Source organism: Diceros bicornis, chromosome 5, assembly GCF_020826845.1.
Source record: "Diceros bicornis minor isolate mBicDic1 chromosome 5, mDicBic1.mat.cur, whole genome shotgun sequence".
NCBI lineage: Eukaryota > Metazoa > Chordata > Mammalia > Perissodactyla > Rhinocerotidae > Diceros > Diceros bicornis.
Window position 1 is genome coordinate 24,503,118 of NC_080744.1, and position 25,151 is coordinate 24,528,268.

Here is a 25,151-nt window from a genome sequence, read left to right on the forward strand (position 1 = left end):
GGCTGCATCCAGAAGGAGATGAGACTTCTCTAAGAGAGGCAGGAAACCCTCAGGCAAGGGCCTAGGACACAGGTACAGTGCTCTCAACTCAAAGGGCATAAGGAAAGCAGAGGCCTGGAGGTAGGCTAGGGTGAGGTGGTCCTGGAGAGAGGGATTCTTAGGAAAATCAAAGTCTTGAGGCCAGCCTCTTCCAGAGAAAGGAGGCCCATTACCCACAGATTCCTGCAGCACCACTGTTCCTATCTCCTTACCCTCTGCCAATCCATGTCTGAGGCCCAAAGCTCTATGAACTAAGCCATGCTACTGGGCTCTCAGCAATAATCATAATGTTACTGGAGAACTCATAGGAACCTTTCTCATTTAATCTTCACAGCCCCCTGAAATAGGTATTATTATTTTTATTGTATTTAATTACTGAGAAAATGGAAATAAAAGAAAGTGAGGGGACAGCTAATTTTCGACAAAGAAGCCAAGAACATACCACGGAGAAAGGAAAGTTTGTCTCTTCAACAACTGTTGTTGGGAAAACTGGATAGCCACATGCAAAAGAATGAAAGTAGACCATTATCTTACACCATACACAATAATTAACTCAAAATGGATTAAAGACTTGAATGCAAGACCTAAAACCATAAAACTCTTAGAAGAAAACACAGGCAGTATGCTCTTTGACATCAGTCTTAGCAGTATCTTTATAAATATCATGTCTCCCCAGGCAAGGGAAACAAAAGAAAAAATAAACAAATGGCACCGCATCAAACTGAAAAGCTTCTGCATGGCAAAAGAAACCACCAACAAAATGAAAAGACAACCCCAACTGAGAGAAAATACCTGCAAGTCCTATATTCCATAAGGGGTTAATATCCAAAATATATAAAGAACTCATACAACTCAATAACAAAAATACAAACAATCTGATCAAAAAATGGGCAAAGGATATGAACATTTTTCCAAAGAAGACATACAAATGGCCAAGAGGCACATGAAAAGATGTTCAACATCACTCATTAGGGAAACACAAATCATAACTACAATGACATATCACCTCACGCCTGTCAGATGGTTATTATTTAAAACACAAGAAATAAATGTTGGAGAGGATGTGGAAAAAAGGGAAACCTCATTCACTGCTGGTAGGAATGTAAATTGGTGCAGTCACTATGGAAAACAGTAAGGAGATTCCTCAAAAAGTTAAAAATAGAAATACCATATGATCTAGCTATTCTACTTCTGGGTATTTATCCAAAGAACACAAAAACCCTAATTCGAAAAGATACATGCACCCCTATGTTCATCATAGCATTATTCACAATAGCCAAGATATGAAAAAAAACCTAAGTGCCCATCAATGGATGAATGGATAAAGAAGATGTGGTATACATATGCCATGGAATACTACTCAGCCATAAAAAAGATGAAATCTTGCCATTTGTGACAACATGGATGCACCTTGAGGGTATTATGCTAAGCAAATAAGTCAGACAGAGAAAGACAAATACCATATGATTTCACTCATCTGTGGAAGATAAACAAACATTTACATAAGGTGAATATATTGGTGGTTACCAGAGGGGACAGGGGTGGAAGGAGGGCAAAAGGGGTAAAGGGGCACATATGTATGGTGATGGATAGCAACTAGACTTTGGGTGGTAAACGTGATGTAGTCTATACAGAAGTCGAAATGTAATGATGCACACCTGAAATTTATATACTGTTATAAACCAATGTCACCTTGATAAAGAAAAAAGGAAAAAAAAAATTGAGGGATCTGCCGTTAAGTGGCAGACACAGGACTCAAACCCGGGCCTTCTGGCTGCTCTTTCCCCTCCACCACAGTTCCTTCACAGTTATACACCCTGCAGCACACATTCTGTAGAACAGTGTCTGTGGGGTTTTAACTGACTCCAATGTTGACTTTTTAGTTTTGGACAGCCAGTGACAAAACAAGAGACCATATTCATGGCTGTCTCTGGAGATTCTGTGAGAACCAACAGGATGGTAAGTGAGAAAGCACTTAAGAGCCCATGTAAAGCCAAGGAGTTACATGCTAATGACACTGTCCAATACACACTGTGAGGAATGGTGTCAAAAGGTCATTTCAATGAACCCATTCTTTGCATACCACAAGAAAAAGATCCAGGGAAGGAAAGTTAAAGCACTCAGAAAGCTAGAGCAGCTCCAGCAGGAGGGCAAGTGAAAGAGAGCAAGATTCTCTGACTTCAACCAAAGAGGTGAAGGCAAAAAAATATGGGAGCATTCGAGAGGCATCAATGAAGCACAAGGGGAAGATACAGTCCCTCATCCCCGCGATTCATAGTCTAGGTGGAAAGGGTCAATGTGTGTAGCTAAAATAACTGGCACCTTGTCAGTTACTCTAAAATTCACCAACCACGTGATCTCATTGGATCCTCATCAATAACTCCAGGAAAAAGTTATCATTTTTTAGGCTTTTATAGATGAGGAGACTGAGGTTTGGAGAGGTAACTTATTCAAGGTTATGTGACTGGTAAATAATTAGAGTAGCCAGATCTTGAGAACTGAGAGCCTGCAGTCTTCTTACTGAATAGCAGATAGAAAATATTTCTAAACACCATGAAAGAAAGTATTACCTACCCTGTAATATTAAGTTTAGAAGATACCATAGGAACTTGGACATAGTTTGCAAGCAAATAAGGAAATGACTACTTTCCTTGGAGAGGTTGTACTGATTAAAACATGAACAGATTTTAGCAATATTTTAGTTGGCTTCACAACTAAGAGCTGTAAGGGAGTATTGAAGGGAAAATTAAAATGATATACAGGGTACATTTCTTTTTTTTTTTTTTAATAATTCTATTTATTTATTTTTCCCCCAAAGCCCCAGTAGATAGTTGTATGTCATAGCTGCACATCCTTCTAGTTGCTGTATGTGGGATGCGGCCTCAGCATGGCCAGAGAAGCGGTGCGTCGGTGCGCGTCCGGGATCTGAACCCAGGCCGCCAGTAGCGGAGCGCGCTCACTTAACCGCTAAGCCACGGCGCCGGCCCACAGGGTACATTTCTAACCCTGAAAAGTTATATGAAGTAACATGAAGGCCGCTCCTGTTCCTCTCATTCAGTCAACCTAGCCTGGCCACCATGCAACCAATTTTTACTGATTATCTACTACTGTCTGGTGCTGCCTCAGGTCTGGGGGAAAGGGTATGGTCCTTGCCTGCAAGAGCTCAAAAAACTGAGACAAATGACAATCCTATGGAAAATACAGAGAAATGTGAAAAGTGCTGTAGCAGCTCTGAGAAAGGAAGGATGTACTCTATTGGAGGCAGTCAAGGAAAGCTTCTCAGATATCTGGATGGAAGCTTAAAGGAAAAGTCTTGAGTTTGCCAAAGACAGAAAGGAGGAAGAAACAGTGCAAAGCTTAGAGGCTTGACAGAACATGCTGTGCATGGAGAACAGCAAGTGTTTATTTTAAACATCCATGGAATAAAGGGCATCTATGAAAAACCCACAGCTGAGATCATATTTATCAGTGAAAGACTGAAAGCTTTCCCCCCAAGATCAGGAACAAGACAAAGATGCCTGCTCTCACCACTTCTATTCAACATTGTACTGGAGGTTCTAGCCAGGGAAATGAGGCAAGAAAATGGAATAAAAGACACCCAGAATGGAAAGGACAATGTAAAACTCTATGTTTGCAGATGACATGATCTTGTATATACAGAATCCTAAGGAATCCACAAAAAAAACTATTAGAACTAAATAAACAAGCTCAGCAAAGTTGCTAAACTTCCAACTGAACTTGAAAGATACAAGATTAATATACAAAATCAACTGTATTTCTATATAACAGCAATGAACAATCTGAAAACAATTCCATTTAAAATAGCAAAACCCAAAATACTTAGGAATAAATTTAATAAAAGAAGTACAAGACTTGTACGCTGAAAATTACAAAACATTGTTGGAAGAAATTAAAGAAGACCTAAATAAATGAAAAGACATACTGTGTTCATGGATTGGAAGACTTAATATTGTTAAGAAAGCAATCCTCCCCAAATTGATCTACAGATTCAACGTAATCCCTGTTAAAATGCTAGCTTTCTTGCAGAAATTGACAAGCTGATTCTAAAATTCATATTGGAAATATAAAAGACCCAGGATAGCTAAACAACCTTGAAAAGGAGCAAAATCAGAGGACTCACACTTCCCACTTTCAAAACTTATTACAAAGCTACAGTAATGAAGACAGTGTGGTACTGGCAGAAGGATAGACATATAGATCAATGGAATAGAACTGAGACTCCAGAAATAAGCCTTCACATTTATGGTCAATTGATTTTCAACAAAGGTGCCAAACCATTCAACGTGGAAAGAATAGCTTTTTTAACAAATGGTGCTGGGACAAATGCATATCTGCATGCAGAAGAATGATGTTGGACCCCTACCTCACATCATACCCAAAAATTAATTTGAAATGGATCAAAGGCCTAAATATAAGAGCTAAAACTATAAAACTCTTAGAATAAAACATAGGTGTAAATCTTTGTGACTTTTGTGCTTCAACGGACACTATCAAGAAAGTAAAAAAAGTCTTACAAAATGGGAGAAAATATTTGCAAATCATATATATCTGATAAGGGTCTAGTATTCAGAATATATAAAGAACTCTTAACAACTCAACAATAAGATAAATAACCCAATTAAAAAATGAGCAAAGGATCTGAATAGACATTTCTTCAAAGAGGACACAGAAATGGCCAGTAAGCACATGAAAAGATGCTCAGTACATCATTAGTCATCAGGGAAATGCAGATCAAAAACACGAGATACCACTCCACATCCACTAAGGTGGCTATAATCAAAAAAGATGGACGATAAGTTTGGTGTGGATGTGGAGAAACTGGAACCCTCATACACTGCTGGTGGAAATAGAAAATGATGCAGCTGCTTTCTGAAACAGCCTGGCAGTTCCTCAAAAGTTTAAACATAGTTACCTTATGACCTAGCAACTCCACTCCTAGGCATATACCCAAGAAAAATGAAAAGGTATGTTCACACAAAAACTTGTACATAGATGTTTGTAGCAGCACTATTCCTAATAGTCAAAAAATAGAAACAACTCAAATGTACATCAATCAATGAGTGGATAAAGGAAATGTGGTATATCTAAACATCAAAATATTATTCAGCCATAAAAAGGAATGAAATGCTGATATATGCTACAACATGGATGAATCTTGAAAACATTATGCTAAGTGAAAAAAGCCAGACACAAAAGGCCACATATTGTATGATTCTATTTATATGAAATATCCAGAATAGGCAAATCTATAGAGACAGAGAGTAAATTAGTGAATGCTAGGGAGGAGGGCAAGGGGAAAATTGGGAGTGCTTGCTAATGGGTATAGTGCTTCTTTTTGGGGTGACAAAAATGCTCTAAAATAAATATATATACACACACTAAATACCACTGAATTATACACTTACTAGGTAAATTTTATGGCATGTGAATTACACGTCTAAAAAAAATCCATAGAGCTTTGTGGTGGGATGCAACTCAGAAGTATGGCAAACTGACACTCTTCTTCAGCAAATAAAATTAAAGTTCCCTCACTAAGTGACTCCTTTTTCTGTAACAAATTCTATGACCTAGAACAGTGCCCAGCACTTAGTAATTACTCAATAAACATGTTTGTTGAATGAATGGTTACCATAGCCGTAAATAAGGGGAAAGAGGCATGAGAAATTAGCAGGATTGAAAGACATTTTAAAATTAGATCATGATTTGAGAAAGGCTACTAATTTTAACCATATATAAAAACAAGGAAAGCTTATATATATATATACACACATATATATATATTTGTGTGTGTGTGTGTGTGTGTGAGGAAGATCAGCCCTGAGCTAACATCTGATGCCAATCCATTTTTTTTTTTTTTTTTTTGCTCAGGAAGATTGGACGTGGGCTAACATCCGTGCCCATCTTCCTCTACTTTATACCGGATGCCGCTACAGCATGGCCTGACAAGCCATGCTTCGGTGCAGGCCCAGGAGGCAAACCTGCAAACCCCAGGCTGCCGCAGTGGAGCACGCACTTAACTGCTACACCACTAGGCTGGCCCCCAGCTTTTATATTTTTGAAAAATATATTATTGAAAAAAACCCAGGGGCCGGCCCCGTGGCTTAGCAGTTAAGCGTGCGCGCTCCGCTGCTGGCGGCCCGGGTTTGGATCCCGGGCGAGCACCGACCCGCCGCTTCTCCAGTCATGCTGAGGCCGAGTCCCACATACAGCAACTAGAAGGATGTGCAACTATGACATACACCTACCTACTGGGGCTTTGGGGGAAAAAAATAAATAAAATTAAAAACAAAAAAACCCAGCAACTGCTTTTCTCTATTGCTGATGTCAGGTTGGGCAAATCCTGCCTGAAAAAGCACTGGGTTGTCTTCATTCATTTTGTATCACTCATAGTCGAAGGATCTCTGACTCCCAGACTCGCACTGGAACAGAAATCTTGTAGACAGGCTCCCCCAATCTCTCTTCATTAAGACACTTACCTCCCACAGAATCCCAATGAGACTGGGCTCATTCCTATCCCTCGGTTAAGAGGGAGCTTATCAAGAATGACTGACAAAAAAGTAACCAATCTTTCCCAAGGAAAACAACTCTTTCCATGCCACTTCCTCTAAAATCACTGAGGATGATACAAGAGAAATGAACATATCAAGTAAAGTAGGAAATCGGATTCCTGTTAAGTATAGGAACCAGCAGGTCCAGGATAAAGGGACTCCCCTCACTCAAGGTGAATTAACACCTTCTGGGCCCCTACTAAGTGGCAGGCACTGTGAGGTCAGACAAAGGCACAATCCGTGCCCTCAAGGAGCTTGCAGTCTAGCGGGGAAACAGGGATGTAATTATTTTAGTTATAAGACCATTAAGTGGTATACAGATAGGAGCAATTTTCCAAGTGCTGAAGTGATTCATTCTGACTGGGGAATCAAGAAAGGTGTCTCGGCTGTGATACTTGGCTTACATCTTATGATGCTGACAGAGTAGACGGGATGGGCATCGCAGGTTGGAGGAACAGCATGAGCAATACATGAAAACAAAGTAAAACTCATCTGAAATGCAGTGCACCAGATGTGGGGCAGGATGTGGCAGAGAAGTTTAATCAGGATCAAATTGGGAAAGGCCTTGGTTCCACACGTGAGTTTGTACTTACTGGTGGCAGCACAGGGGCCTTTGTGGCAACATGAAGTTTGGAGACATCTGCCAGGAGCCCACTGAAATGAAGATAGGGAGTCGCTCAAGCAGTTAAAGTAGGACAGAGAGGAGAATGGACAGGATATTGAGAACGAACTGATCATACAAAATTAAAAACAAAGGGTCAAAAAATGACATTCACCCTCCAAGATCCAACAATTTGTAGGGCTTTCTTAGATAGCCATTTAGTGCCCCCTGGTGGATAGATGAGACCTTCCCAGCATTAACACCATGAAAACACAGGATGTTTCACCTTCTTCTAGGAAAAAAAGTTAATATTGAAACCTTTATCCAGCTTCTTGTTAATGAGCCTCTGGAGAAGTCTCCACACTGATAAATCAGGCACTATTCTAGTTGAAGCTAGTTAGACAGGCCCCCAAATGCCTAACAAATGACACAATAGGAGGTAGTACAACAAATGATCAGATGCTAAATTTAAAGTGGCGGTCAATACCAACCTGAAAATTCAGAATACCAAGCCATGTTAGAGGTGGGTTAAGGGTTCACGGAGCTAGAACAGAGCCATTTCCTTAAGCAAAGATTATCGAAGAGAGCATCTAGGTCAGAGGTGATCATGAACAAAACTTCCTGGGAACAGAAGTGAATGGTGCAATAGTACAGAGAGACTTAAATATTTAGAAATCCTGTAAGAAATGGAGAGTCTACGAAGACTTCAGCAGGGGCAGTGAGGGAATACCCAAGGATTTTAAGTCTAATCTCACATTAGAATACAAAATGGGTAAATTAGATTAATATGACCAAGTAACTAAACTACTAAACTTAAGGATACTAAAACAATGAAAGCCAGTTGTTAATCCCTAATAATGGAATGACCCAGAGTAAGTCAGCTGAACATATTAAGTGGTCACTGCCTGGCTAGAGAAGACAACATAAGCTTTCCAATTGTCTTTGTTAGCTAAATGTTTTTTTTTTTTCATTTTTTAAGCCTCCTTTGGGGTAGAGACAAGAAAGGCTACTGAGACCCCAATCTAAGAAATTTGTTGCTACCGGTATGGATAATTCATCTGCACGCTAAGTTTCGTCAGGACACACAGAAGCACTATTAGATCACTCTAACCTGGCCATTCATTTCCTTTCCCAGCCCCATTAATTCACCTCTCCAATGCCAATCAGGCTACATGCTCTCCAGAAAACCCATCATCCTCAACTAAACACATAATGTTCCGGCTAGTTGTAATTTTAAACTCCTACTCCTTAATTCCTAAGTGGGAACTTCCCCTCCACAACACCAGCACTTCCACAAAGCAGAATTAACAGCCATTAGGTATCTAAGAGAGAATAGGAAGATAGATAAATAATCTTTACACCCAAAAGGCCAAACAATTTTTTATTTTCAAAAACAACTTTATTCATGACACATGTTTAAAAAAAACTCCCACCCCCTGGAAATGAGCTAAAAAAATAAACAAAAATCCACCTCCCACCTCCCTGTTCCCACTTCCTCCCATTCCCTCCAAATAAAAGGGAAAAAAAGGCAAAGGAAAACAAAACAAAACAAAAAACTGAAAAAAAAAAAAAAACACCCCAAAAACCCCCAAAACAAGGTAGTGCATTTCCCCAGGGGGAAGGGGAATTTACACTGGAGCCGCTGGGAGCGGAACGGAGATCTTCCGGCTACAGAAACCTGCAAAGAAAGACACTCAAAACAGAAAAAGAAACACAAAGGAAACAAAATAGATCACCAGGCAATCTGGAGGGGCAGGGAGCCGGAAAAGAGGGGTGGGGGGGTGGCAGACCTGGCAGGACAGGAGCAGGCAGGAGGGGACTGTGAAAGTTAGGGAGAAGATGGAGGGAAGGTAACAAGCAGAACAGTTTGGTGTCCTTCCAGAGCCCTGGGTAAAAAAACCCCTCCTACCACCCATGCCCACCTACCCTTGAGCAGCCCCCAAAGGGTGAAGAGGGACAGGGAAACAAGGGAAGCAGCTTGCGAGGTTGAGACGTGTCCATGGCGAATCCCCAGAGTGAGTGAGCAGCCCCCTGCCCCACTCCCTGGGCCTTCCCCTACTCCCCAAAGCAGGTCCCTCCTCAGCAGTTAGTTATGGGATTCTCCCCCCTTCCACAGTATATCTTTTTTTTAAAAAATATTTTTTTTTCCATCAAGGTCATCTTCTGTTTTTCTTTTTTTTTTTTTTAATTCTTTTTTTTTTTTTCCTTCTTTCCTCTTTTTTTCCTCTCTCTCCTCCTAATACACACTTTTTTTAGTAAGGGGAATACCATGATGTCGCTCTAGCCCGGCCCCTGGAAGAAAGAAGGAGAGTTAGGTGTTAACAGGATCACTAAACAGTTCAGTACAAGCCCCTCCCCGTGGGCCCTTGCCCCAGTTACTGTGAAGGGAAGGGGGAAAAGAAGTTTCCAAGTATCCTAAAACTGATCCCACAATCCCAGAAATAGTGACACATCTGGCAAATGGGAGGGGGGGAATTTACAGAATACTTAGCCAAACAGTGGCGATAAAGAAGTGAATCTGAGACATAGGGGCAAGAAAAAGGACTCATTGTTTATTCAGTTTTCAGTTCTCCACAGCTCTGAAACCCTAGGCCCTCACCAACAGATGCTCCCTAACTCCTGGGAGCAGATGGGTAAACCTTATGAAAAGCCAAGGTCTATATGCCTAACCTGTCTATTTAAATGTGAAGAGACGGAAGTAAAGCAACAACACAACACAGGCACCACACTAGGCCCAGTGAGAAAGTTAACCCTGCAAAAGACTGGCTCATTAAAGAGCAAATATCTCAAAATCCTCCCAGATGGCTGTTGAGGAGGATCGACCAGCCTCTGGTATTCTTCCAAGGGAGGTTCAAACTTCAACCTCTCCCTAATTCTGGGAAAAGTAGCAAATCTCCAAGCAGTGCTTTCACTGGTCTGAGGCCCTGTTCTTCCCGGCCTTCTGTATAAACGCCTTCACTGCCACCAACTCTCAAGGAAAAAAAGGCTGGGGGAAGAAGCATCTCTCCAAGCAGATTGGAGAGATCCAGACCTTATCACCAATTCCTGCTTCAGAAAAAGATGATGAGACTGGCCTCCTGGCCTGCAACTACCTTCCTCACCCTGCACAGGCAGGAGACCAAGTCCCTGGAGACCCAGGGGAGGGTAAGGGAGGGAGGTTCCTCAAGAGCAGGAGAGAAGGAAGCATACAGGGCTCATGGGAGGCGGGGGAGAGGAGCAGCCCATCTATCCTGACCTGTAGACGCGACCCCGGGGCCTGCTGTTAAAACCACTGTAGAATCGAGAGCGGGAACTGTTGTAGTTAGTGGTCCGGGCACGGTATCGGGCTCGTGGGAAACCCCGGTCTGTTGTGCTGATGCCTGGTCTGTTGGTTCGTTTTGGGATCACCTGCGAGTGAGGAATATACAACAGAAAGCCTTAGAGGCAACCTGGAGAGTTTACATAGAACTAGAACAGCAATGCGCATAGGGCTTACCTTGATTTGTCTTCCTCTAAATAGAGACTCATCTAAGGCCAGGGAAGTCCTCACTGATTCTTTGTCTGAGAACTCTATATATGCAAACCTGAAAAGAATAATTGTCACTTTATCTATTTGAGGTTGCAAACAGCAGCTTACAGGTCAAATCCAACTCGCAGGCATGCTCTGAGAACAATGTGTTTACATTTTTAATTAATAACCAAGTTTTTTTTTTTTAAATGAAAGATTCTAAACAAAATTTCCAGCTAGTCTTTAAAAATTATAAAAAAAGATATACAGGGCCTGGATTTCCATATGGCAGAACCAGCTGGGGCCTAGTAGAAGCTGCCCCTTCTAGTTCATGATCCCACCCATACCTAGCCTTCATCTTTCTTCTGTCTGGCTGCTGAAGGCATTTATGTGCAACCCCTGATATACACCAACATTAATGCCATATCTTAAAAGACAAAGACCATTTGTTTTAACAAGTTAACTTACTGCTCAACATAAAACATAATTTATCTATTTTTAAACTGTGATTAAAATGACCTCAACTTACTTCCCTACTTACCCTTTGGGATGGCCACTAAATTTGTCACAAAGTATGGTAACACGGTTGACTGAACCACAGCCATGAAAGTGTGCTTCCAGCTCTTCTGCTGTTGCACCATAGTCCACCTGTGGGGGAGGGGGGTTTATTTCACAGGTACTGGGCAAACTCCTGTCTCAACAAGTACCCTACCCAGCCTTTGGGCTGGGACATCCATATACACCAAGGCACATCAAATCTGGTTCTCTAAGGAACTAATCTTTTTTCTCTCCAACCCCAAAGCACCTCTGCTGATCACCATTACCTTTCACCTCCTCCCAACCCTCCTTCAACTTGTTAAGTCCATCACCCATCCTTGAGATGTTCCTTTCAAAACTCCTATTAAATAACTCCCCAAAATAAGAGCTTCCCCAAACCCTAAACAGTGCCCTAGTACATACATTGCCAACATAGATAGAACGAGCATCAGCCTCCATCTTCTCCTCAATGGACATGATCACTGGCCCAGCTTTGAAAAAAAAAAAAAAAAAACACTTGTTTTCTATTTGACCGATATATGCAGGACTACCACCACCACTAGTGAAGGCAAAGATTTTGGTCTGTTCTGTTCTGGGCTGTACCCATTACCTAGAATAGTGTCTAGTACACAGTAGATGCTCACTAAATATTTGACAAATTAAGAAATAGATTAATATACTCTTAAAAATCAAAGAAAACAGCACAGGAATTCCCTCCCGCCCACAAATCAAGTCCCTATTGAATTGCTTTGGATGAAACGATTTGAAAACGGAACAAAATTAAGCGAATCGAGACTCGACATTTCTAGATTAAAGGGGAAACCCTCTGCAGCTGAGCAGTTTCTCTTAGGACTCCTAATTAAAGGGTCTCCAACTGAAGGAAGAACTATTAGACTTGAAGGTCAAATGGCAGCTGACAACCTCCACAAAGGGTAAAAGAGGACTAAGAACAAAGAGCAACACATTTGTAACAAGACTGCCATCACCAAAACACAGGCTCTGTCTCACAAAGGTCAGAAGAACACACAATGGACTATGACCGCGACACCTGCCCAGTAATCGTTCAGACAAGTAGCTCTAAGGTCCGGAGCATCTAATCCCATATAACCCGTGCTCCCAAAACCCTTCCAATCCAAGGACCCGGCCTCGTCGTGCAACTGCCAGTTACTCACCATTGCCTGGAGGTGGACTCATATTCATCTGCTTCTCTACCTCGTTCTGGAGCTCTTTTAGCTTCTCAGCCTCTTCCTCCATCTCCCTGACTCGAGCTTTGATCGCTTCCAGCTCCTACAACGAGCGGGGACGGCATGGAGAAGAGCTTAAGAGGAACCAACGCAGGGGCTGTGCCCTGCTCTCGGTCCGCGCGCGGCCCCAGCCATGCTCAGCCATTTCCCTCGCCCCACGCGAAGATCAAGATGAAAAGAAAAATAAGCTACCTTTTCTAGAAGAACACTAGGCACCCATCACGCCAGAATCTACCCGGCTAGACCCCTTCTGGTGGGCGAGGATCCGTCCCCGGCCCGGCCCCAGCCACGTTATTTCCCGCCCACCCCACCCCCCGCCTGCCTCCCGCTCGCCCGAGCTCTGGGCCTCCCGTGACCCGGCCGGCCGGGAGTGCTCGCTCGCCCTCCTTCCCTCACCGGGTCCTCAATGGCGCCGTCCCCCGGGTCACCCTCGACCAGTCCCGGCTCCTCCTCCTCCTCCTGGCTGCCGGGGGCTCCCGAGCCAGGCCCAGGGCCCGGAGCTCCCGGGGGGGCGCGGGGCCGGGGCGGCTCCTCTTCGGGCTCGGGCTCCGGCTCGGGCTCCAGCAGCAGCTCCTCAGGCTCCAGTTCCTCAGACTCCAGGCCGTTCCCGTAGTCCCCTGCGCCCCCCGGCGCCCCCTCCCCGGCCTCCCCACCGGCCCCGGGCACAAGATGGCGCCGCCGCCCCGGCCCGGAGCCCCGACCGCCCGCAGCCCCCGCTGCTGCTGCCGCCGCCGCCGCCGCCGCCATCGCCGCTCAGACTGGGGCCCGCCGCCCGGCGATTGGAGAGCTGGGCCGGCCACGCCGGGGATTCATTAGTCAAGCAGTCTGCCCATCACCAACAGCTAGCACTCCATTGGAGAAGATTACTTGGCAATCAAATAAGACCCCACCTCTAAGGCGGGGCATTGCGCCAAATTCTCAAATCCCGGTAGGGGAAATCAGTCTGTCAATCAACACACGTCCCACCTCCTCTCAAGTCCTTAGGTAACAATACCGCCACGCTGTGACGACATTGCTGCTTCTTCCCCGCCTACGGGCGGGCCCGCGAAGTATATGACGCTCGGTGATTGGCCGCTGGCTAGGCGAGTGGAAAGGACCAGTCTTCCGCTCGCCTCGCCGCAGCGGCCCAGTCTCGGATGCCGATTGGTTCGTGAGATTCGAAGGGCTGACACCCGTTTCCTGACAGGTGAACCTTGCCCTCGAACGGACTGCGGGCTTCCAGCAAGGGAAACCCGAGGTCACATGACTAGTCCTTAGGGGGCCGCCATCTTGATACTACTGGTTGCCAACCAGTGAGCTGTTGGAAGGCAGAAGCCAGAAACATTGCGGCGGTTTCTGGAAACTGGAAATCTGACCGGGAAAGCACCAGTAAATGGGATGTTGCTGGACACAGAGGGTTCTGAATGGAGCTCTCCAGGAGAGAGCTTACTTTCCCCTCCCAGGTTATTGGTACCATCATTCACCAGGTCTCCCAAACCAGAAAGCAGGGAGGAATCCTCTCTCTAGAGCTGCCAGTCACGAGTCCTGTCTGTTCTGTTTTCCTGCACAGGCATACTTTCCAAGCACGCTGCTCATGCCCCAGTTTCAGCCTGTTTCTTCTCTTGCTTGGACTGTTTGCTACAGCCCCCTAATGGGTCTTTCAGCTTCCAGTGTCACTACTCCAATCTGCACCGCTGCCAGACCGAGCTGGTTCCCCTTTGCTAGCCAGGTAAAGTCTCAAAACTCCTTACCGTGGCCTTAGAGACCTCAGGACCAAGCTACTTCGCTAATGGTATTTCCACACTCCTTCCAGTGGTGTACCTGCACCCAGGTCTGTGCCTCTGTACATGCAGTCTCTCTTCAACCAGACAACGGCAAACCCCAGCATCACTTCTGCGAAGCCTTCCACTAGCCTCCCCTCTCCCATGACAAGCGGGCCTACCTCCACTATGCGCTTAATCATTTTGTGTTGCGTTTCCCAACTAGGTGTGAGAGCTTGGAGATGAGAGGCTGGATGCAATTTATATTTGCATATCCACCATGAGGCAATATGCCTAGCACATAGTAAGTGTCCGATAAATGTTTGATGATTGAAGGATGGATTGATTGGGGATCTGGGTGCCACCCTTCATCTTCAGCGCTTTCCCAGCCCTCAAACCCTCCTTCAAATCCCAAAGGAATTTCTCCAGGCAGGCTCCTGCCACACCGTGGACTCTGAGATACCAATGAGACCTACCCCTGGAAAGCAGGGTTGCCATTTTTTAGTAGTGATCCTACGCATTTATTAAAAAGGAAGGAACGGCGGTGCTACGTTTGCAAGAGGGGTATTTGTAGCCAGACCAAGCTACGGTTTGAGAGCGATTCACATGACCCCAACCAAATAGGTAATCAAACAACCCCAACAGGGTGTGCATGGTTGGGGCAGGGGGATTTGGACAAGAGGAGATCCCTATTAAACCAAAAAGTCAAAAGCTTCTCAGTGTACCCCACTCTTCCCCTCACCCTCACTTTTTCTCACAAATCATTACCTCAGGAACAGGGGAACTTGGAGCAGAGTCGCAGTTGCTTAAAATTTCACTGAAATTTACTTCATCAGCCATCTCAGCTTCAGTGGACCAGAAGTAAGTTGAGCACCGAAGATAAGCTCTAAGAGACTGTGAGTTCGCTGGAAGAAAAGCTTTTCTACTGATCTTAACCTAATCAAGATTTGCATGTTTTATTGGTGACTAATTTATACTAAGTAAGCCAATCAAGGGAAATGTGTTTTTTTTAATAATGCTTTTGAATCCTAATTTTGTGGAGCACTTGATTTTGTAACAGGCACTATCCTAGACTCCTTGTTATATTATCTCAATGACTTCTTACCACAATCCTGTGAAGTAAATATTTCCAAAACCATAACCTTTTTTAGGGACGAGGAAAGAGTGAAGTAAATTGCCCAAGTCGTGGAACTAATTAGAAGTCAGCAGAGCATTCAAAGCCAGCTTTACAAGCTAAGATCAAAATTACTATAAGGTCTGTTTTAATACACAAAAATTACATCATGTATGATGCTGAAATTGGAAAAAGACTAAATTCCAACAATAGACAAATGTTTAGGCAAATTATAATTACATCCAAAGATTATTAGGCACCTATTAAAAGGCTTACACATAGTGTGTGATAACATGAAAAAATAATTTTTATTAGGTCAAAGTGTAGAATGTAAAATCGTATATAAAGTCTGATTAAAACTATGTATATCTGATTTTTTAAAAAAACAACCTGGGCATTGGGGGAGAAAAATAACAAGAACTAGTACAATCTTTTCTTTGGAAATATGTACAAAAGCTTTTAAAATGTTGAGATTCTTAACCCAGTAATGTATTTCTTATGATCTGTTCTAAAAAACAATCTAAAAACTGGATAAACATTTGAGAATAAAGATCTTCATCAAAGTGAAAAAATGTAAACAACTTGAATGTCCAAGTGGGCACTTTCTGGAAAATTATTGTATACATATAGATGTAATTTTATAGTCATTATGCCTTCAAAACATTTCTAATGACAAGGAAAAATGCTTGCAATATAATAGTAAGCAGAATTGCAGTATACAAAATTGTATATACAGTATGATCATAAACTATAAGCACAGATAAAAGCCTGGAAAGAAATATGCCAAAATGGTAATAGTAGTCTTCTCTGGGCAGTAGGATTATGACTGACCTTCTTCTTTATAATTTTCTATGTTCTATGATTTTTCCACAATATCATATATTATTTTTACTTAAAATAAAATAAAAACTGCAACTTCCAAATGTACTCTAATAAGCATGATTACTTTTATAAACACACATTTAAAAAAATATTTGAATGGTGACGTGTAAAGTATGATACTTCCCTATTAGACTGTAAACTGGAAAAGGCAGAGACACCATCTCAATTATATTTGTATTCCCATTGCCTATCACTGTGTGCTCAATAAATGCTAACTGAATGAATGATCTTCTATAATAATCTTATTTAATATCTTGCCTATTGTTGATGCATAGAGAACATCAAAGAGATAAGTTGCCCTCTGAGAATGAATTTTTTAAAAATTAGTATGTAATGATGTGAGATTCACCCATTATGAGTATAATTTTCCTTTAGTAATAATCTATCAACAGAGGGCCATGGAATTTTGAGAAAACTGAAACTCAGTGATATTGTGCCGTAGAAGAAAGAAAAATGTGTTAATAGAAGTGAATGGTCAGTGGAGTTGAGAAAAGGCAAATTAAATCAGTAAAAATGGATGAGGGCATCTCCAGTTCTGTCCAGAAGGGAAGAGTTTTCTCAGTAAACAACATAAATACTTGGCTTCTTGGTAGTTTCATCCCTATTTTTAACTGCCGCTTTGAAATTTTTACCAGCTACAATAATTCTCTATAATCTAGAACTATGTTGTTTAATATGGTACACACGGCTTGAGCACTTGAAACACGAGTAGTCCGAATTGAGATGTGCTGAAAGTGTCAAATTTACACCAAATTTCAAAGACTTAGTATGAAAATCAGACTGTAAAACAACTTAATAATTGTTTAATATTAATTACAGGTTGAAATTATAATAGTTTTTATATACTGGATTAAATAAAATATTAAAATTTGTTTTGCCTGTTTCTTTTTGCTTTTTTAATAAGACTACTAGAAAATGTAAAACTCCATATGTGGCTTGCATTGTATTTCTATTGGACAGTGCTGATCCAGAACCTGGGAACCCTGATCATTTACTTACCTCTCTTTCGGAGCCGACACCAATTGTTGTGTAATGCAAAGTCTGGCCCCACTGGCCTTAACTCCCTAGGTCTGCCTTTGCATGGAGTGGGGTGACCATTTAAATGAAAAGGAGCCTCTGTTGGGCTCCTTAATTTCCATTCTGCTTGGTTAACTTTTTTAAAGCTTTGTACCTGAAAAATTTGTTTTAATATACTATACCAGAAATATGTGTTCTTTAGCTAAAAATCAGAAAATATTGACAGTAAACAGTACAAAATAAAATCACCTGTAAAATCCACCACTCAGAGATAACCACTAATGATATTTGGCATAACTTTCCTGAAATTTTCAACACACAAATACATATAGAGGCACACACATATATCCAAATATTTTAGCAAAATGGGACCATACTGTGTATATTATTTTCTAGTCTATTTTCTTTTTTACCCAGTAAGGTACAGAAACATCTTTCCATATCACTAAAAATATTTTCCCAATTTCATTTTTCATGACTTTACTCAAAAGTCACCTGAGAAATGGGGGCTTCCTAATATTGAAATACATAAATACAGCTTCCCAGCCTTACCTTAATGAATTACTTTTCTTCATTTACCACAAACTAACTAAATACATTCATTCATGCATGTGTGAAATGAATGTATTTAGTTAGTTCGTTTTTGTTTGTTTCCCTTACTAGAATGCAAGTAAAATGAGGGCAGAAATTTGTGTTTGTTCACTTTGGTGTTTGTATAAGAATCAGTGCTGCATAACTCAACATCATATTTGCTGTCAAGTGTCAGACGGTGGTGTCCACTATATCATCTTAGAAGAGCCACAAAACTTTTTGCCCACCTTGAGGAACTGAAAGGCTTTTATAAATCCTAAGAGCAATGTGAATCTCAGTCTGTTTCCCATTTCTTTAGCTGCCAGGAAGCTCAAGGCTGAATTCACAGCTTAGCTTTAGTATTTGGGAATACTGCTTATAGAATGCTTTTCTGTGCCTTAATTTTCCTTTTGCTGTCATCTATTGCAATATTTCAATTTGCCTTTTACCCCTACTTTAAAAATCTATATTTTCCTATTGTTTTGTCTTTGGTGTATTGTGGTAAGATGTTGCATATGCTTTTTGGAACTAGGCAAATATAAACCAATCAATCATTAAACCAATCACACTGCAGTGTAGATAAATGCACTAGCTATCATAGCCTGATGATATTAACTATTAAGAGCAACTAATTCCCTTTTCCCTAATGCCATGTTCACCAAGCCACTCTGATTTTAATATGGCTTGTTCTGTAGATTTTTCTATAGAGAAAGAATGGAAACTCAACACTGGATTCCTCTAAGCAGTATGATTTCTCTCTACAATTTAACACATAAACCCAAATACCATTTTATTGCACTGGATTACAGAAAGACTAGAAATCTCCACTTGTAATTTAAAATTAGGATCACTCTTCCTGTCAGACATGACTTTGATGTGGTTCTAGACTAGAAGTACAGAGGGATGGGCTGAATAGTTCCTGAAGATTCCATCCAATTTAGCAGTTTGCATTAAAATGGCTGAAACCAAATGTTTCAGCGGCCGGCCCCGTGGCTTAGCGGTTAAGTGCTTGCGCTCCGCTACCGGCGGCCCGGGTTTGGATCCCGGGCACGCACTGATGCACCGCTTCTCCGGCCATGCTGAGGCCGCGTCCCACATACAGCAACTAGAAGGCTGTGCAACTATGACATACAACTATCTACTGGGGCTTTGGGGAGAAAAAAGAAAAAAAAGGAGGAGGATTGGCAATAGATGTTAGCTCAGAGCCAGTCTTCCTCAGCAAAAAGAGGAAGATTAGCATGGATGTTAGCTCAGGGCTGATCTTCCTCGCAATAAATAAATAAACAAACAAACAAACAAATGTTTCAGAGGACCAGGAAAGGAAGCAAGGGCTCCATTTTTCCCAGACTTATTTTAAGTCTGAAATAGGCAGCAGGGTATTGGGGAGAAATGCTCATTATCACACACTTCCAGTTAGAGGCTGAACCACAACTGGGGACTTGATTACCATCATACAAAGATTTTTGGTAGGTTTTCTTTTGTTTTTTGTTTGTGGCCATCCCAAAGTACTGTATACACACACCCTCTTAAGGCTTGGGTTGGCATAGATGGAGTTCTGGCTTTGGGAATTTGGCTGGGGTGTGGGGATGGGGGAACAACTCTGATTTCCTTTTCTTTTTTTTTATCTCAACACTGTCCCAAATCCTTGTTACTCTAATTCTTGCCCTTTTCAAGGTCATGAAGAGATGATTGGATCAAGAAACGTCCTGACCCCAGGCTGTACAGTGTAGAAGTCACAAACCCTGCTCAGTCCTTCTCATTAAACTTCTGGGCTTTATTTATTTTTTTTTAATACGACCATTACATATTACACAAAAATAAAAGTCAAATGAACTTGGTATTTATAAATTATTAAATAAAAATACAGGAATATATATTTATATTTATAGAGCTTTTTCTTTTCTTCTAAACTAACCAATCTGTTCTCCCGCCATTTTATGATTTAAAAAAGTAGAATAGTGTATGCACTAGAATAAGTAGGGAGTAGGATTAATAATCGCAGGACCTAGTTGCCCTACTTCTGCTCCTTCCTTGGCCTAAGCAAAGTCCCTATTTGTCCCTTTGGGCTCTGGAAAGCAAGAAACACCCTCTCCACCTATTTCATCTCTGAAAAATGGCAATTAGATATTTATTTCCCTTATTTTTTAAAAAATGAAATGGATTTAAAAATTGGGAGCCATACTCAGCCTTCTTGGCCAAGAGCTAATCCCAAGGAACTATATGGCTCTAGAAGAGAGTCTCTAGTTTTCCCTGACAGAAGAGTCTCTGGGGTTTCCAATGCCCCTCAAGCTAAGAAGGGCAGGACAGGTCAACACTGCACACTGATCCCATCCAAGCTATGCTTCTGGGAATCCAGACCAAGCCCTCTACCCTTTCAGAAAACAGCCTCTCCTTCCACCAGGTGTGAAGGCCTCAGAGCAGGGCTTTTTGGTAACCTGACCACGGTCCCTGCTGCCCCAGTTTGCTAAAGGCGCCCAGGAGAGCTAACAGGCTACGTGTCCTGTGGGAGAGGGCAGGGGGAAGAGTCTGCCCCAGACCTGGGGGAGCAGAGGCTCCAATTTGAAGCCGATGGTCTAGTCAGTGGTTTTCCAACTTTTTTTCAGCAGCAAACCCCTTAATGCAAATAAAATCTTACCCTGAACCCCGATACATAAGACAGCTACAAGGGGAGCTGTTCTGTTTGAGGGCAAGTAGCCCGGCCTGCTCAGCGCCCCCCTTGACCTCCCGCAAGCACTCCTGAGGCAACCCCTAGGAAACTTCGGGGCTCTGCCAAGCAGTCTGAAAACCACTGGCCTAGTTTGTCCTGAGCAAGTCAGAGACCCCCCACCCCAACTGCCTGCCACAGACTGGCTCTGAGTTTCTGGTTATCAGCATACTCACGACAGAGCAAGTGGCGCCTGCAGTCTACCACCTCCCCCATAAATACCATTAAAAAGTGCAGCCCTCTCTCAAAAGCAAAAGTCTGGGCTGAACACCTGAGGCCAATTTTGGTCCCACATTTTAGTGAGTACAACTATGTTGCCACATTCTGGGACCAAGTGAAAATCTCCAAGAAGAGTCAACCATGGTCTAGCTAAGCTAATCAGTGCTCAGGATCAAGGGCAGGGTTCTAGAGCACTGTGTCTGCAGTCAGCATCGGAGAGCAGCAATTTGAGCACCTTGGAAAGTGCAGCAGTGAGGTCTGGCTCAGGGCATGCATCTGGAGTGAAATCGTTTCTTAAAAGAAAAAGCTATAATCTGAATCTGTTCTAGAGGACGGTGAGCTCCAAAGTTAACATCCTCAGACTCGGAGGTACAGACAAGTAACACCCATGCAAACAGCGTGGCTTCAAAGAAAATATAAATGCTTGTAGGTTATGGTCGGTACTCTAGAACCCATACGCTTGGCCCTTGATAAAGCAGCACCAAAGCCCACCACACGGAATAGGCCAGTCATGGAGTACACGGCCCCCTCACACCTATGGGGTTCAGAGCTGGAATGTTCCTCTCAAGGCATCAACAGTCTCACTGAGATCCAGTGCAGGACCCAGACTGTATTCTAGATCAGCATTTACACCCACACACTCAAAAGGAAAATCAGTTAGAGCCCCAATTTAGAGTTTAAGTTTGGGTACAGAAGGTCCCAGAGATAGGGAACGCTTTAGGCAACAGTGTGCCCCAGTGGGAGAGGAGGGCAGCCCGCAGGTCTAGCTACCGAAGCCTCTACCCACCCCAGGCTCCACAGCCCTGCCTTTCTGTCAGAGCCCAGGAGGCAGCAGCAAGTGCGTGATGCACAGGGAGGGGGACGATAAGGAACAAGGCCAGCTACAGAACCGCTCTTCTCTGCAAAGCCCTGCTAATGACTTTCTGACTTTCTGCAAAGAACTGCCGGAAGCCCTCTGTCTGGATACAGTGTTTCTCCCTCAGCCTTGAGGCATCAGGAGGATGGGGAGGGGAGAGGGAAAGGAGGGGCTGGGAGGAGGGGCAGAGAACTGCCCCTTGTTCTTGCCACTGCAAGAGGGAATGTTTTCTCCTTGAAGAATCTCACTGCCACCAGATTAGACAAGCAGCCCAGCATGCACATGCGCACGTGTGTCCAAGCAGCCCACTGTCACAGCCACCTCTCCCCATCACCTGAGAACCCTGGGCTTCCACTCCAAAGAGATAAGCCTTCTGTGTTTTCCCCAAATCCCACTCTTCCAACGGAGGCACGGACCCGTTATGCAAGTCCACCCTCCTCAGGGCTACAAATCAGGCTCCAGGTATCCTTTCATGTGCCTACACCTCTGGGTATGATCCCTCCCACCTCCCCCCCCCCTGGAATGACTCCATCTCCTGGCCCCCTGACTTTCCAAATACATTCCCCAGTGTCTCCAGCTCATTCTTCTAGCCACCTGCCTGGCACACTCAGCTCCCTCACACACTACCCTACCCCTTCCCATCCCCGTTCCACGCCCATCCATTCACCCCACTTCTTCCAAGGGCATTTCTCTGTTCTGTTCCTGCTCTCCTGTCCCCCAGCCACACCTAGCCCCACCTGGCCCTGGACTTTCTCACTTGCTAGCAAAAAAGGCCCCTACAGTTACCAGGGCCCCCAGTGCCACGGCCCCTGTCAGCACTGTCCTCACTGAGGCCCAGTTCCCCTCCCGCAGACGCCGTGCCTCCTCCAGGGCCCCGTCCCCGTATAGAGCTGTGAACTCCGCCTGTGGGAGAGAAGGGAAGTAGGAGAGAAAGAAGGAGAAAGGGATATCAGGAGAGGAAAGAGTGGAGAAAAGAGGAGAGGGAGAGTTCCAGTTCCATCCACTGCAAGCACTACCCCACACCCATCTCCTCTCCGACCAAAGCTCTACTGGCTGCAAGCCCCTCTGATCCCCCATGAGCACCTGGCTCATTTGCCCTCTCTGCCTCAAGTAAATCCCATCCTTTCCTTGGCCAAACATTTTGCCCAGAACTGGCATCCTTTGCCAAGGCTTGCCTGACTACCACTCATCCCTGACACCCCCCAACCATGCCACGTACTCAGGTGTAAAAAGTTCCTGACGGCTGGATGCCATTTTCCTGCAGGCACTCCCTGGGTACTGTGTATTCTGTCCTCTGCTTTGGACCATTAGCCCATCCAGTGGTGACTGCATGGCAGCCCCGGAGTGCAGAGGCCAATGTGATGCCCAAAGTGAGGGCATCTGATGCACCCAAATAGGGAGACTCAGCCCCTATGCCTCATTCCCAGCATAGCCATCCCCCAGCCTCCAGCCAGAGCCCCCATCTTTCCCCTGGAGACCAGCTTTGCAGAGGGATGTGCAGAACAGCAACTGAGAAGCTTCTTACCCAGCCCCCACTGCTATGGATCCAGTCGGCCAGCCGCGTCTCCAGGTAGGCCACCATCCACTCTTGCACTTGTCCCACAAGTGGCTCCATCTCCTTGTTGACACTCTCAGCACACAGCGCGGCTCCAAAGACAAAGAAGGCCACAAGGCGGCCCCAGTTGGGGCCCCCTTGGAAGAGTTCGTCAGAGACCTGGGTGAAGCGTTGCTGGGCTGAGCCCGGGGTCACATGCAGTTGAGCCGCCAGATCAGAGAAGGTGCGCCGGAAGCGGGTCTCAAACTCATCTCCAGCTGCCCGCATGGCTTGGTGCAGCGGGTCAGCTGCTGGGCCCTCCCCAGGGCCAGCTCCACACACATAACCCTTCTGCCTCAGCTTATAGCCTACAAAGTCTGCCACTAGAGCCCGTGTGTCTGGGGCTGAGGCTGGGGTCGCCATCCGGGCGGCTGGAAGAGTCAAGGATGAAAGACTGGCATGAATATATGGTCAGAGATCCAGAAGGGGCATGTCAGGCTTGGCCAACCCAGTGAGATGGGGAGGGAGGCGGGAGGAAATGCTCAGAGACCACTGGGCAGCGAGTGGGCAGAACAAGGGAATTAAGTCATATTGAGGGATCAGGACAGGAGGGACTGGCCATTAAATTCGTAATATGCCAAATTAAATGTAAAACAAGTAAATTTTATTTTTAAAATACTTTAGATTATTTCCGTAATAAGACAACACCAGCTCTATGACATCCCTATTAATGCCCTCTCCACAGTACACACCTTTTTGGCTAGAGGAAGGGGTTTAGGATCTCCCCAGAGGCAAGATGTGAAGCTGCTGGCAGAGGCACAAATGAGGGAGGAGACAGGGGCTGAAGGGAAAGGTGGGAGAAGCAAAGGGTTGCCCAGGACAGAGAAGGAAGGGGACACTCACCCAGCCTGGATGGCAGCTCTTAGGACCCAGCGCTGGTGGCAAGGAGCCCCCAGCTGGGGCCTTTCATCCTCCTGGCCAGCGTGGAGCCCTGGGAAGGGGAGGGGAGAGCAGAGCTAGGCAGGGAAGGCCAGGGATCAGGGTCTGGGCTGAGAAGGGCTGAGGTTGCAGCTCCCGGGACCGGTCCCTGCCCCCAACGCTCTACCAGCTGTGTGGCCGAATCCATGTTTAATGACCGTCCTCCCGGGAAACCCAGGGCCAAGGGCTTCCTGCCGACACCATCTCTACTCCCGGCTCCCCCCAGTGCAGCCCAAAGGCCCAGCTCCTCCCTCACCCCCACCCTCACCCTGTCTCCAACCCCGCCCGCCTGCCAGGTTAGGGATCTCACGGGTCAGGCCGCTGCCGGGATCCGGGCCGTTTCCTGGTGCAGGAGCTGGGAGGGAGGGAGAGAGGGAGGAAGGGAGGGAAGGAGGAGGGAGGAGAAAGGGGGGGCGGGAAGGAGGGCCCGGCGCCGGGTGATGATGGGGCCCAGAGATGCGTCCAGAGAGAGGGGCGGGGCTGGGACGCAGGCTTGGGAAGGGCCACAACTCAGGGAGAGAGCCACCAGAGCCCAAGAACAGCTGGGCGGAGAGGGCACGGAGGGTGGTCGGGGGTCCTGAGCCTGGAGGCTGCCCAGAGAAGCCAGCTAGGCATCAAGAAACCTCAGAACAAATTCAGCATTTCCAGAAGGTCTCTGATGTTCCATGCACTTGTTGAACTTTTCCAGCCCTTGAGCGGGTGCCTGGAAAAGAGGAGCAGTTCCCATTCCAGTGAGAACTGCCTGTCAGGTGCCTCGCCCTATGGGACTGGCAGACATGACAGGGACACCAAACATTTCACTTCCTCTTTTCTCCAGGACCTTTAACCCAGTAGTCTCTTCATGGACTGGGGCTTTAGCCCAGCATCTGGGAGCCAGGACTTAGATCACAAGCAATTTCTGCAGGTAACTTTTCTTCATCTTCTTTCTTTTTCTTGTAATCAAATTGGTTTTCTTTTTACTTCTTTTTACCCAACACATGAATTCATTCTCCTTATGAAAAGGTCAAACAATATGGAGGTATAGAGGAAAAAGTGCAAGTCCTCAATCTCCCTCCCTCTAG

At 44.6% G+C, this 25,151-nt stretch overlaps 1 protein-coding gene across 3 annotated transcripts; it reads right to left on the reverse strand.

Annotated features, from left to right (window-relative positions):
• Positions 1-8,573: 8,573 nt before the first annotated feature.
• Positions 8,574-24,838, reverse strand: LOC131405770 (bcl-2-like protein 2). 3 transcript variants are annotated; one of them, XM_058540931.1, is made up of 7 exons: positions 12,874-13,239; positions 12,406-12,520; positions 11,657-11,724; positions 11,238-11,344; positions 10,685-10,772; positions 10,445-10,596; positions 8,574-9,501 (listed from the first exon to the last, which is right to left on the reverse strand). In XM_058540931.1, the coding sequence occupies exons 1-7, from the start codon at positions 13,222-13,224 to the stop codon at positions 9,462-9,464; spliced, it is 921 nt and encodes a 306-aa protein (XP_058396914.1). In that variant the 5' UTR covers positions 13,225-13,239; the 3' UTR covers positions 8,574-9,461. The 3 variants fall into 3 exon arrangements, with proteins under 3 accessions (XP_058396914.1, XP_058396916.1, XP_058396915.1); XM_058540933.1 differs by lacking the exons at positions 8,574-9,501; positions 10,445-10,596; positions 10,685-10,772; ... (2 more) ...; positions 12,406-12,520; positions 12,874-13,239 and adding exons at positions 19,553-22,481; positions 23,104-23,543; positions 24,016-24,103; positions 24,401-24,838; XM_058540932.1 differs by lacking the exons at positions 8,574-9,501; positions 10,445-10,596; positions 10,685-10,772; ... (2 more) ...; positions 12,406-12,520; positions 12,874-13,239 and adding exons at positions 19,553-22,481; positions 23,104-23,543; positions 24,016-24,103; positions 24,359-24,434.
• Positions 24,839-25,151: the final 313 nt, after the last annotated feature.